General features: G+C 37.6%; 1 protein-coding gene across 1 annotated transcript; it reads right to left on the bottom strand.

Annotated features, from left to right (window-relative positions):
- Positions 1-352: 352 nt before the first annotated feature.
- Positions 353-3,878, bottom strand: LOC111244036 (neuroguidin). The gene is made up of 5 exons (XM_022790584.2): positions 3,635-3,878; positions 2,794-2,958; positions 1,814-1,947; positions 872-1,318; positions 353-565 (listed from the first exon to the last, which is right to left on the bottom strand). Exons 1-5 carry the CDS (start codon positions 3,726-3,728, stop codon positions 377-379), a joined length of 1,029 nt encoding a protein of 342 aa, XP_022646319.1. The 5' UTR covers positions 3,729-3,878; the 3' UTR covers positions 353-376.
- Positions 3,879-14,434: the final 10,556 nt, after the last annotated feature.

Raw genomic sequence — 14,434 nt, 5'->3', positions numbered from 1 at the left:
GATATTCTAGGTGTTGCGACCACCCTTAAGTTGCTACCATTTTTACTAGAAGGTAATAATATTACGACTACATACAAGCTGGTATATCAAGAGGGCAACACATTGGTTGCTACAAAGTACAACAGTAACATCTGAAGATTATACTATTATAAACATTGCACCTTCATCGATGTACCCAATAAGATAAAGAAAAGGATCGCACACATTAATTTCTAAGTAATTCCTTATATATTACTGTTTCGTAGAAAATCAGTGGTTTGTTCGTTGTTTTATTTTATAAAGGAACTTGTTTAATGTTAATATTTTTTAAATATTGGTATTGACTGAAAAGTCCAAACAACATGATAGAATGTCTTGTTCTAATGTCATTCTCTCTTTATTTTTTTTTTCCTCTAAAACCCTTTTGGCCCCACTTTTTTTTATATTTCTTGGAACTAGCTTTTCGTCGCTTTTTTGATGGACCTTGATCTACAAAATCAGGATCGCCCTGTCCTCCAAATTCCGTGATATCATCCAAAGCAGCGAAACCTTGCAAGCGATCAGCGTGCCTCTCTTGTTTAGACACCTGTTGCAGGGAAGCAAAAGGTACAAATCAATTATTGATCGATTAGCAAATCAAAAAAATGTTATACAACATTTGTTTCTTTCATATTTGAGTACATGGAAATTTTCAGTTTAGAGACACTAGTTATATGCGAACACCGTTGCAACTAGCGTAACATGATGACTGCAGCTCTTTGAACATATGTGAGACTGCTTGTAACAAGTACAGAATAATTCAATTGGCTAATTTAGAAACAAAGATCTAATAATACCGATCTCTCCATGATAGAGCTTCAAACTCCCCATCAACATATCAAAGCAACTTTACCTGTAATCGAACAAAGTTATCTTCTTCATATCGTTCGCGCTCCCGCTTGAGCTTATTCAGCCGCTCCTTGTGGGGGTTATATTCTTCGCGCACCTCCATTGGACCTTCGTGGAATTCCCTCTGAAGTTCTGCAATCAGACTGGAACTAAGTGCCCTTCGTTTGGCCTGCGTAGTTTGTCTATCTCGACGAGCCTCATGCGTCTCATCTTCAAGATACTGCAGCGGCGTTAACTTTGGTGGGACGTAAACTCCCGTGGAGGGCTTTGCCCTGTTAACGCTAGCAGCTCCTGGAGAACCGCTTTTAGACCTTGACGTACCATTTTTGGTAGCATCATTTGTCTTTTTTTCATCCTTTGCCGCCTCTTGATCGTTACCGCTGTTGATATTGTTGTCGAATTCAAACGCGTCGGGATTGGCTCTGAATCTCAGTGGATCGTTCTTGTCAACCTAGGTAACCACACGTGCGGAATTGAATCAAAGAGGCCAATAAATTTCTCTTCCTTTTTCTCCGTCGTAGTATCTAGATATTCCCCTTTTTAGAACAAATTTGATCTATTGTTTATAGCAAATCTGAATTAATCCCAATAAAAAGGATTAAATATGGTTAGGCTTCATTGAAACCGTATCCAGGAGTCTACTCTCGTTGTTTCGATTTTAAATAGGAAGGCAGATTTTCTTTATTAAGATCAATAAACGATACGGAATTTGCCGCGATGCCATCGCATGTCTTTCTACTACATTTAATAAGTATCTGGCAAATCTCATAATAAATAGAAACTAATTGAAAAGCGACATGTAATTTTATTAGAATCCGCGATCTCCCAAGCATAAGTCAAATTTTTTATCTAGTTTAGTAAGGATTTTCCTAATCCATTTCATAGATTGTTATCAATTTTCGTCGATTTAACAACTGATATCTCATTAATAATACAAGAAATCTACCTTTCCAGTGGCTGCAATCTTTTGCATCTTCTGTAGTTGATATTTCAACTTTTGATCAATAGGTCGCATTCGCTCAAGTACTGTTCGGTATTCTATTAAGCGACGGATTGAGGGGCTTTCGGCAATCGATTTGCCTGTAATGGTTGAAGTAGAAATCATTGAATATGGCACACACATAAGTCACTATTACTTCCTTTATCTCAGGTGAGAAACGTTCGTGCTGCTTCAACAACGAGATGTGAAAGCTTTATATATATATATATGTATATATATATATCTATCTGAAGATTACCAAGACTGGTATTATTAGACCGTTTTAATTTATTGCAACTCTCGAACAAGTAAGATTAAGGTAGCGTTCTTCGTGTCGTAAGATCTCCGCCCATCAGCAGATCAGACGGCAGTTGTCGGCTTCAAGATTAACATTTTTTTAACCTGGTCGTTAATTTTGATATTAGCGCACATGAAAAAAGGCTAAGAATAAACAAAAGTTTAACCATTTAGAAAAACTGTTCAAATCTTGTTTACAGTTTAAAAAATTGATCCTTATCCGTGTTAGGAACGAGTTATCAACTGCAGTTTTTTATATGAAAGGCAAGAAACTTGGCCATGGCGTTTTGGCATCAAGTGAAAACCTTAATATCTGTTCATAGCAAGGTGTGCTAAAACCTAATTACAAATAACTTTAAAAGAGCTACTGATTCTTTCTGAGTTCATTGGAACGAAGAATCGATACTATTTAGCTTATTTTATCTGTTCCTGCGAAAATGCAGGGATAACGTGTCTGTCTTAAGAATATACAAAATGACCTATGTTCGAAACTAAAGGTAGACACAATTTACCTTGAGTTGGAACTTATTGTCGTAACTATTCATATATAACTTTTTGAGTTGGAAGGGGCTAGTTACCTGGAACAACGCATAACGGATATAAAACTCAAAACACTGAAACATTAATAATACTGAATTGCGTATAACCACCTTTGAGTTTGCTCTGGACGACATCGTTTATGTCGATCAAGTAGCTAAGCAGCATGTGATTCTTTAGTTCAAGCCATGAAAGGCCATCTTTCGTTTCACGACCAGAAATATCCAACTGGAGTGACTCCAGCATCTGGCAAAATGCTCCTGTCCTGTCCCGAAGCTCTAAAAAAAATGTGGATCATAAACAGGAATGTTATTGACATCTCACACAAAATCACAAAGGGATTTAGAGTTAGGGCAGAACATGCTTAACTCAACAAATCTTGACATCCATCATGCCTATGAACTTGAATTGCTAAGACAAAAATCTGATATAACGTTCAACATAAAACACCCGTACATTTTCGAAGGAGTAAAAATACCCTAATCGGTTATAGTTTTGGCAAGATTGCGTAATAGATTGCAGTTTTCATCGATTTTTTACTTGTTCTGTGAAGTTCCACGGGTGAATTAACAACTGTACTTCCTTTTTTTACAAGTACGTGTAAAAAAGCAAGTACAGTACAAGCAAATATATATATTGCTTCGTTGTCTGATCGTCGTTAATTCGTTAAAAGTTAATGACAACACCTTCTTTACATAGTTAAGTAATATTGGGTCGGTCACTACTAGAAAGCATGAAATCTTTCAGTAAAACAAATTTTTACGAGACGGCTCAAAGAGAATTTCGACTATACATCATTTCCTTCCATTTGCTCAGTTTTGTGTGTACCGACCTTTTTTACCCGCCATATAACACCAAGCAATTTAATTCACTCTCAAACCACTCTCCGTGCTTCCTAAATCACCTATCTATATATATATATATATAATAATCTAATAATCTAAATAATCTAACCTGAGAATATTTTCTGTAATTGGATAACGTTTTGATTCTCTTCTGTTTTTCCATTGACATCACTTGGCACGTGCACATTGTCGCGGACGGCCATATTTACACCTCGACGACCACTTGATGGCCGTTCCTACTATTTGGTTACATATGCAAATCAACGGAATTCGCAGCGGCATGATATCGAACTCAATGGAACGTTGAACCCTGTGGCGCTCGTCCAAATCATACAGAAACCGCGTTTTTCTCAACTGAATAAAGTGGTCTTCATGTGCGTACTCATACATGCTAAGTAAGAAAAAATAAACATCATTTTTAATAACTGATCGGTATTTTCTGCTTCTGATCATCTAGATATTATCTCACAACCCTATACATCCGTATACCGATAATTTATATTTTATAAAAAAGATATAAATTGTAAAGTATTGAGTGCATCTGTTGACAACAACTGGATAGTTCCAACGTGCAAAGCAATTGAACTACAAGATGAACACAAAGCACATTGCAACAAAGCAAACCTATTGCCCAAATAGCAAAAACTTGAATGATGTGTGCAGTCAGTTTGATTTGTACGTGTGTTAAGCTGATATCGTATATAATATCGAACAAACGATAGAAAATGCCGTCGTTGTCAATTAATAAGTGTATATTGGCAAAATATGTTTACCTAGATATGGAGCACCATGTCTAAGCAATTCCTTCACATTATCCTTATATAACTTAATTTTGACGAAATAATTTACCGATTGCTGTTTTATTAATTTTATCAAATGCCAAAATGAATGAAATAATTATTAGAATATTATTTAGAACGCGGACATAACATGTATGATCCACATGTCTCCTGGAACAAAACTTCACACATGATAACCTCGGACTCGAAGAAAGATGAAAAGTTGAATCTATGAGATACAGAAGTAGATTAGGTAAAATTGTTTCTTAATAAGCTTGTAATATACACGTCTAAACTTTAATATCTTTTTCTATTTCACATGCATTATAAAATGAATAACTTGAAAACTCGATTTTTGCAATCAGACTTTGTAAGGATCCGAATTACAAACTTAATGGAATTTTTGAAATTTTTTCGCAATCTGCTAATAAAACCAGGGAAGTCGGATACAGTTTTTCAAGTGAAGAAAAATGTGAGTGTGAAAATTGATAATGGATACACAGAATTAGTTATATTTTCTTTCGTTTATTATAACTCTAAAGGTAAAGTACCTTCGCTTAGGAATGTACACATTTAACGTAAATGAGTGACGGTGGAAGAGGAATACATCGCGCATGCCTTCGACGACACTGACAATCACACCTTCTGACTAATTTTTATTATAAAAAGAAGAATCGATTTTTTTTGTACTTCGCAAAGCAATATAATGAAATTAATTTTTCTTTTGATGAATAAGTTCTCTATTTAGAGTCATATCAGGAAACTCGTTGGTACGTATCTCTAAAAGTGAATTTTCTAGCTGTCTATTCCTTGTTCGGTAACGGTATTACCTTGGAGCATCGTCCTCACTCAAAACGCTGTAAGACAACAGGATTAAGGGAACATTGTGTTAAATGTATGAAACCAATAAGGCACCATGTACTTAAAGCGTATCCAGTGAGTGTGCTCGCATCAGGTATTATCAGGAAAGTCAAGGAATCTTCTTACCATCTAAATCCTTAGCAGATTATAAGTTACTGGTTGTCTGTGTAAGATACTATTTTTATAAATAAAGTGTGGCTTAATAAAAGTCACACTTTTTACACTTAACGTCGGCAAATAACACCATAGGCTACGTATTCATGTATAAACAGCATAAATACAATATACATAGAACGTGTAGTTCAATGTATCTACGGCAACGAGTATTATAGGATAGTGTAAAGTTTACGAACGAAAACATTTAACCCGCCCTCGAAATAAACATATGATTGAAATGCTTACAGCTAGATTGGCATATTTGGCTATTTTCTTAGGTGTTTTCGATGCGAACTCTTCTGCTACTCCAACAAATCTAGAATAATAAGCCTCGAATAGAAAGGAATTTTGCTCCGCTTTCTTCACCAATTCATACCATCCACTCCCGATGTACCCTCTTATTTTAATACTTTGATGTGCTTTTGAAATGCTGAAATTATTCTCCATTTATCCAAACATCTTATCGTAAGCTTTTACAAAAAGTAATAAGAAGGGTACCTTTATTAATGAAATCGGTCGATTACTTTTAGCATTATAAATAGCTCTGCTAAGCCGCACCATACTCGACTGTACATTTCACTATGCGAAGTAATCTGTGGAAGGCAAGCGTGTGCTTGGCCAACCTCTCTTTAGCAAGCAAGAACTACGAGATAGCTTTGATACCATGAGAGAATTAAGACAGATGGTTGACGTGCATAAAAACAATCAAAGGGTTCAATTTAAAACTAGATGGGATCGAAAAGTGCGATATGCGAGAGAACGGGTCGAATTTAGGGTATGGAAAATCACACAAAATGTAAGAGCATCTGATCCTAAAACGGTGTGTGATATCAATACAAAGAATAGTAAAAACTTTATCATACGATAATTTGGACGGAAAATGTATTGTAGAATTGAATAGGCTGTGTATAGTGTAGAGAATACACATATATCTTAAGCAACGGCCAAAGCGCCTTGATGCAAAGAGGTGATATGAACTAAGTCGATCAATTATTACATCTACCGAGTGGAATGAAGCTAGCGTTTTACCAAAAATATCTAGTTATAAATAATTTAGTTTAAAATTGACAATTTGCCAGCATATGAAGAAAATTGACATGCTATTAGAATAATTAGTATTTTACATGCTTATTTGCTAGTCCTCCACAGAACTTATGCAAAAGCTACTCAGTAAAGCAGTTGTGTCTACCACCTTTTTATCCGTGCTTTTTTCTTTGTTTAATTTGAAGAAGCTTAGCCATAGCGACAGAAGAAAGATAAGTGCCTCATCAATAACGCGACGACAATCTAATTCGTCATTTTAGTAAAAGCTTTTAGGGAAAGTTCGTCGCTTACATGGCAAACGTGATTATACTTCGGCATATACGTCGCTATATAAACACCATTACGCTGTTCGGTTAAGACATAAATATTGCTTCAGCGCCACTTCTCAGCCTTTTAAAGAGCAAAATGTAGCACACATAAATGTTAGCCTTTAATTATCAATAGCCCTAACATCCCCAAAATATAAATCTAGCATTTCAACAAACGTATGCATCAACAATTCAGAAGCCTAATTATTCTACACTGCTTTATCTACAACTGAGAACAAAGAACTCTCTCTTAAACGACGATTCATTTCTCGTCTTATTCTTTGCAGTCTTTACGACTCCTTCAGTTTCGTTTATTTATTTTCATCTTTACTTTTTCATTTTTGTCTCATCTCACGTCCTCGCATCCACACACAATTGTTCATCTTTTTTCTTGTACGCTCGCGTATATTTCTTTCACGTCCGCATTCTCTCGTTATTTTTCTCCGCTTCCATTTCATGTACAGCTTTTCCACGTATTCGTGTTTGTTGTTGTTGGTGTTGTTGTTATCGTCGAGTTTTTCATTTTATTATTGTTGTTATTATTATTATCCTTAGTATTATTATCATTATTGTTGTCGTTATTATGATTATTATTATCATTATTGTTATTATCATGGCCGATATCATTCATTGCGTCATATCTTGCTTTCCTGGTGATAGGCCGATTCTGCCCAGCTCGCGTGAATAAACGGCCTGATCCTATTCTCTGCCCAAATTTATTTTTACCACATCCCTCCCCTCCTCATCTCTGTATGTTCCATTATGTTGCTCGTTTTTTTTTCACTTCGACTCAACTCTATTATACACGCATTCTATCTAGAAGCCCGGAAATGTCCTTGGTATCTCTCACGCTTATTAAAGACCGACCCACATCTTAAGTCTTACTTGGTGTGTGCTCGGAGAACCTCTAAAAGATCACACCCGTAATCCACATCGAGGTCCATATACCGTTTATGTTACCATCATCATTACTGATGGCGTCGTCGTTATGTGGTCACTGTGCTCCGACGTATTCGGCTTTTATCGGCGAAAGGTTCAAGTGCTGCCTCTTTCTGACGTCGGATCGGACCGTTGCAGAAACAAAGTCAAACAGACCACCAGAATTGTATGTTATAAGCTACATTACCATCCCTGCTTCTTTGCCTCTGCTTCCTTACTTCAACCTGTCTGTGCTTCGACCCACTCGTTTACTCTATATGTTCTCAGTGTCCACGGTGTTTTTCGTCGCTTCATTAGCATTATCAATATTTGTTGTCGCTCTTTATATTAATATTTACAAGCACCCCATATGTTTTCGCTCCCCTCAGGCCTTAAGGCCTGTTTCTACCAACTCCTCGCTGCTGCTAGTCCGAAATTCTAAACACGAAATTTTCTTTTCCCTTTCGTTTCTGTTAGGCATTGGTTTGCGCGTGGTGTAAGACTTCGATGAATCCCGTCAATTTTCTTCCCTATGCTTAGCTTCGACTGAACCCAGCGAAAGTCGACGAACGCTAAACAGATTAACACTCCTCTAGCAGAAAATCTGAACTGCTTTTCCGTGCCTCCCTACTAACTGTGTCTTCACGCTTGCTTCGAATACCGCCCTCCTGATAAACATAATTCTTCACCATCCATGCACGCCATTACATCCGTCTGCCGAAGCATCTACAGCTCACGTCAGTTTTGACCAAAAACGAGGTCAGACCCAATCACTTGTAGTTCGACTGTGTGAAGTAGCGGATGACAATCAAAACATCAAAACATCGAAAAATGGCCGTACTGCTATACCCATTTTGTTGACTTCTGAATTTGCATTAGTATTATTCTATCCAAATTTTTCTCGTATCGACACTTCGAATTGTTCTGCTTAAAACGATACTTGCAACAGTCAATTCTAGAGGGTATAATCAACAGAGGACCTCCAACCAAACGTAACGAAATTCAAGGTATCAACACGTCTGCTACAATGAATCCGAATGCGAGAACCACGACAGCCGCATGCCTACCTATTACTTATTTTATTTACTACAGCCTTGGTCGCTTTTATAGATATAACAGCAATTAAAAGATCATAGTGTAGTGTAGGAAGGAAAGAACGTAAAATTAGAGCAGCACAAAATTGGTTCTCCAGCTGATGTAAGTTTAAGGTAGCATATTCAATTTGATCCAATAACAATTTTAATGAATTAACATACAATTAGTTACTAGATAATGGATAGTTAAGTGTTAACTACCCATTCAATAACTTGCTTAAAACCAGGTTCGCTCTGATTAGTCACGCAGCCTTAACTATCATTTATACAGAAATCAATTATTCATCCAAACCATACACTAGTATGCCTACCCATAAATAATACACATCATCAAGCAGGCAGTAGGAGCAAATCATTCGATCATGGCATACGGAAATCACCTACTCATCTAAAGTCAACTTACTAGAAATTTGTAAGCTAGAAATCAGTAAACATCGACTAAAACACCTATTACGGCTGCAATAAACCCACCCCATTAATAGGTCTTAGCACTATTTAAGATAGTTTGCCCCTTATTTTAATTTAGCAATTAACTAGTAGCCAGTAGTTATTACAATGCTCATCCAGGTCAATGCTTAGCTACAGCCATTAACGTTTACGACAAAAAGACAAATATAAACTCGATCCGTACGTTTGCACTAGTAAATATTAATAAGTAATTTTACAGCAAATATCAAGGGAAGCTCTTTCATGCGAATAGACTAGCGAAGATCCGTTGCGAACATAATAGCTACCTTTTCGTTATTGCCTAAAATAATCGAATCGTATTCCGTAGCGCCTGGATCAGACACACTGATCTCATTTCAGACACAAACTGAATAGGTTTTCTAGAAAAGATTCGAGCCCACCCGAAATTTAACCATGGAAAGATTACCCCTACACTGGTCTGTGATTCTTTCTCATCAATACACCTTCAAAATAATCCTTCAGTTCTTCTCACATATATCTGTAATTTCCGTCAGTTCGCTGTCTTTTGAACCTCATCTATCGTACCATTGGTTACATAAACGTATTAATGTGCTCTATCTTATTAATATCGATATGTCTTTCAGTTCAAATCTCGCTCATTTGTTCTGTTGTACTCTGGCAGGAACTGCTATTGACTGATTTAGCGAAGGATACATTTATGAGTGTATCACTTAGAGTATCAATTAAACATCTAACTAAATATGAACTGAGCTTTTCCTGCTTATCTGATTACCGTATTGTTACGTTCTAAATTAATTAGGCTATACGTGTCTTATTTAACGACCTTCATTTGTGTATAATATATAAACCTAACAGCCGTCATCCGCATTCTCAGCTCTCTGATATCATGTAATTAATAATTTAAAGATGGCGATTACCAAATGAAAAAGTAGCAGTCATAGAACAAAATTTTGAATATAACGAAGCAACAAATACGCTGTCTCTATTTGGAATTCTAGTGTAACTGCGGGGTCCTTTGTAGCTAAGTTCTTGGTAGATCGAAAGTTCAAACGATGTGTGGTCATTTGTCAATGTTAGCATTTTAATATCATTTCAAAGTCCGAATGTCAAGTTCTATGTTGTTTTTTCAACTCCACAACTCCTGAAGGATGTACATTTGGCAGACGGAAATAATGGCCTACACTTTCTCTCTCTCTATATTATATCTAATAGGCATTGGTTGCCATAATCACAAGTAGGGGCGCATTTTTTTTCATGTATTTCCTCCGACTCGATGAGTTGGTTTGCTGAATATGTACCATCTCATTATTATAACCATCATCGTTGAAAAACCATGTAGATGTGCGCTCTTCGCTCCGACTACCTGATTTCCTACACGAAATATCGTGAGATATTCGTATGCCTGTCTGTTAGCTCGCGTTAATCTGTCTACGGTAGCCGCGTTCTCTTCTGGTAAATTTCGGACTCTGTGTTTGCGGATACTTAAACACGGAACATGTGCTCTGCAGCAAAGGTGGTTAAATCTATCACCACCTCCCTGTCTATCCTGAAGACCTAGTGCGGCTGGCGTAAAAAGATACGGTAAGTGTAGGTTGATATAACTATCCGCTTGATTTGACCGTTGTTTCTTTTACACGCTTACCTTTGCCCGCTCCATGGATTTGTGGGCGTACGTAATTGCTGTGTTCGTCTCTATATGTATGTACGCAGATGTCTGTGGCAACCGTAAACTACCGATTCTTGTCATCCAGTCATTCATTAACTGTTTATTCTCCTCCATCATTTATTTATTATTATTCTTACTATTATTATCATTATTATTATTATAATTGTGCGACGCCGTAAAACACAGGCCGTAGTAAACAGAGTGTAGGAGCGACAAGTTGCGGGATCGGCTACCATTACCACAGCGACCGCTTTGCTACGCTGCTCTTGACACGATATAATAAATAACTTCAGAGACACACTTCGCTCGTTTTTTTCTGGTCAATACTCCTAGCCACTGACTATACAGTGCACGAAGATGAGTACGTAAATTGTACTAAATTAGTCTCTTCTCAAGGATTCAAGCGGCGAATACCGGAGTTATCCTATTATGTCTGAGAATTATTTATTAGGACTGAGCCAATACGCCGGCATCGACATTCAGCTGTAGCCAGGACCATTGACTCTGTTCTCAAAACGTCGCAGAATTGGTCGGTCATCAACCAACATCACATAAGCGCACGCAAACTGACTCGGGTTTTCAACCGACGTCATATGGCCGTGCGCGGGTAGAAAACGAACCCCACTGTCGCATAAGCGGACATACACCATCAAAGACCATACACCAATTGTATGTGCATTCGCCGTTACAGGCCAGCATACACCGCAATGAACAATCCTGATTACATACTGTTTATTTGTTTTTTCTAATTATAACACTTCAAGAGATTCTAAAGCAGCGTAGTCGGCACAGTCATGGTAGGTAGCAATTCTAGCTGAGTTTGACAATCTTAAATCGATTGGTTGTCTTTGTTAATTATTCATAAAGCAGATCAAGGATGCATCGAAGACTTTTTATTGTCACGCATCCGAACGTCAGTGAACATATAGGTAATAACTGCCAACCAGCCCACACCACCACCCACCACATAATTCTCTTTCACAACTTTCTCTTTCACAATTCTCTTTTTTTTTCGAACTAAAAATTCACGTTTTTTCACCCGTTCTATACAATACACTACTCAATATCAACTCGCTTCGTACAATGCATCCATTCATTCATTGCTAGCCGCCCATGAAATAGCGTTTTTCTTCTACTCACCCATTAAACTTGTCGCTCAATTTACTCTCCTTAACTTCTTCGGCCGACCAACCGCCATCTACGTCTATCATCACCATCATCATTGTTATTACCATCATCATTATCATTATCCATATCATTATTATCATCATCGTCGTCGTCGTCGTCTTTGTAATTATCGTCATGGTCATAATGTTGTTCTACGCCTCACAGCTCATACAACTTCAGTTCTTTATTTTCATCTTGTAATGTTGTTGTTCTTCTTGTTGATGTCCTCTTTCGCCATCATCCTTTTTCTCTCTACTTTTTTTGTTTACTACACAAGCACACTCATGTTTCTTTCGTTCTTTTTTCTTATTTTCATTGTCGTTGTTACTGTTGATGCTGATGTTATTGTTGTTGTATTCCTTGTCTATTTGTTGCTTCATTTGTTTGGTTGGCTTGTACAGCAGCAGTAACCGGTCCACTTTCCGGCCAAACCCGCCTACGTTGCTATTACTGTACTAAATCTTCGTTCACCGTTATGTCCCATCTTCACGATGATTTATCGCGGCACATTGTTCATTGCTGATAGCCTAGTCGTCACCATTTACACCGTCGTCATCATCATCAGCACCACCTTCCTTTATACTTTATTTAACATTTAATCATCTGCAATTCGGCAATGTCTTTCTCAGTTTCCTGTTCACCCATTGTTGCTTTCGTTCCTTTTGCCCCATCTGTCAATCGATCAACCCATTCTATTTCCCTGCTATTTAACGCATGCGCGTTTCATGGTACCAGGCAGCCACTCACGCATCCACTGAATCTCTCAGTTTACAAGAAGGACACACCAAACATACACGCACATTTTCTTCTTTTCTCAGTGTCTTTCTCCACCTTTTTGTGGCCTTTTTCTCTCACACGGCACTCGAAGTATCAAAATTCAAGTGGCACGTATGTATTGACCAGCACGCGTTGATAGAGGTCGACCTATTGGCGTGCCCCCTACATTGTCTTCAAGTGAAGCTTTGTAACGCTTCCATCGTCGCCCCGCAACTGCTCCCTTTTCCGTTTTGCTTTCACCGATTTCTTAGCTGTTCCGTTTACATCTACATTCACATTTACCTTTCACTATATCTTCCGTGTTGCTCAGTCGATAGATAGCTAGCTCAATGTATTTATTAGAATGTATTTGTTGTCTGTGTCTGTCAATCGATTGTTTCATTACAACTTCGTTATAATTCGTTTATATCGTAATCATCAGTATTATTATTTTGTTTGCCATCATCAATAGCATCAGTATTATTTTCATTACCATCATTATTATTATTATTACGAAGCCACCACGTCTTGCTTTCCGTATATATATATATATCATCACTATAGGTTCTATACAAGGATTTTTTGCGCGGTATCATCGTTACCCATGGTCGCTATGGCTTCCGCAGTGTCGTACTAACACACTGTTAAGGAAAGCCAACTAACATCCTTCTTTGATTCGACTAATTTCCCTAGCTTTAGCATTTTTCACAGGTTTCTTTTTTTCCAAGGATCAGTCCATTTGTATCGCACAGAACAGGTGTTTGTCCCGCCTGCACTTCTCCCCCCCCCCCCCCCTTAATGGTAATTGTAGTACTAGTAATTGAAATCATCGAAGTAGAAATAATGGCGGACGCCTTTCGCTGAGGAAACAAACATGAAAATAGTTAATACATGTACAATCGTCTAGATGTTTTCTCGCGGATGAGTTTTTTCATCGAATGTTTATGGGCCGTTTTGATGGTGGCCCGCACAGCCACGACTGCTTTTCTTTTCTCATCATGAATCAGCTCGAAACGATGATCGAGCGGCTTGGCACCGATATTGATCTGAATTTTAGCCGGCCTATAGCATGATTCGGTGCCACTGACGGTCGATTGAGTAAATTGGCTTTATCCTCCCACCTCGCGCTCTCTTAATTTGTGTCGTGTGTTTATGTACGTTGACTTGCTACACGAACATTGTTTCCTCGCTGTTGAAAGATGTATTTTAAATCTTCATTTCGCCATTGGTGTGTTGCTGATACTCTCCCATGCTCATGATTCCTTTGACTTTTTAATCTTACTTTCTTCTGTTGCTGAGCGTGTCATTCGTGTTGCCTTGTTCTTCGGCGTTCCCCAATCGATTAAGTGTTTCACAGCAGCGGTAATGTAACTTTTAAGTTGGTTGTTGTATCGGTTGTCCTTTCTGTCCTTTCCAATGGCTGTTCTCTGCTTCTCCTTTATATATATGTATATATATATATATGTATATATACTACTACTACTACTACTAGTATTACTACTACTACTACTACTACTACTACTACTACTACTACTACTACTACTACTACTACTACTACTACTACTACGTATTACTACTACTACTACTACTACTAGTACTACTACTACTACTACTACTACTACTACTACTACTACTACTACTACTACTACTACTACTACTACTACTACTACTACTACTACTACTAGTATTACTACTACTACTACAGTACTACTACTACTACTACTACTACTA

This window comes from Varroa destructor, unplaced genomic scaffold (genome assembly GCF_002443255.2).
Source record: "Varroa destructor unplaced genomic scaffold, Vdes_3.0 BEIS01000001.1, whole genome shotgun sequence".
Lineage (NCBI taxonomy): Eukaryota > Metazoa > Arthropoda > Arachnida > Mesostigmata > Varroidae > Varroa > Varroa destructor.
The sequence above is the reverse complement of the archived record's forward strand: the minus strand, read 5'-3'. Positions and strand labels throughout refer to the sequence as shown.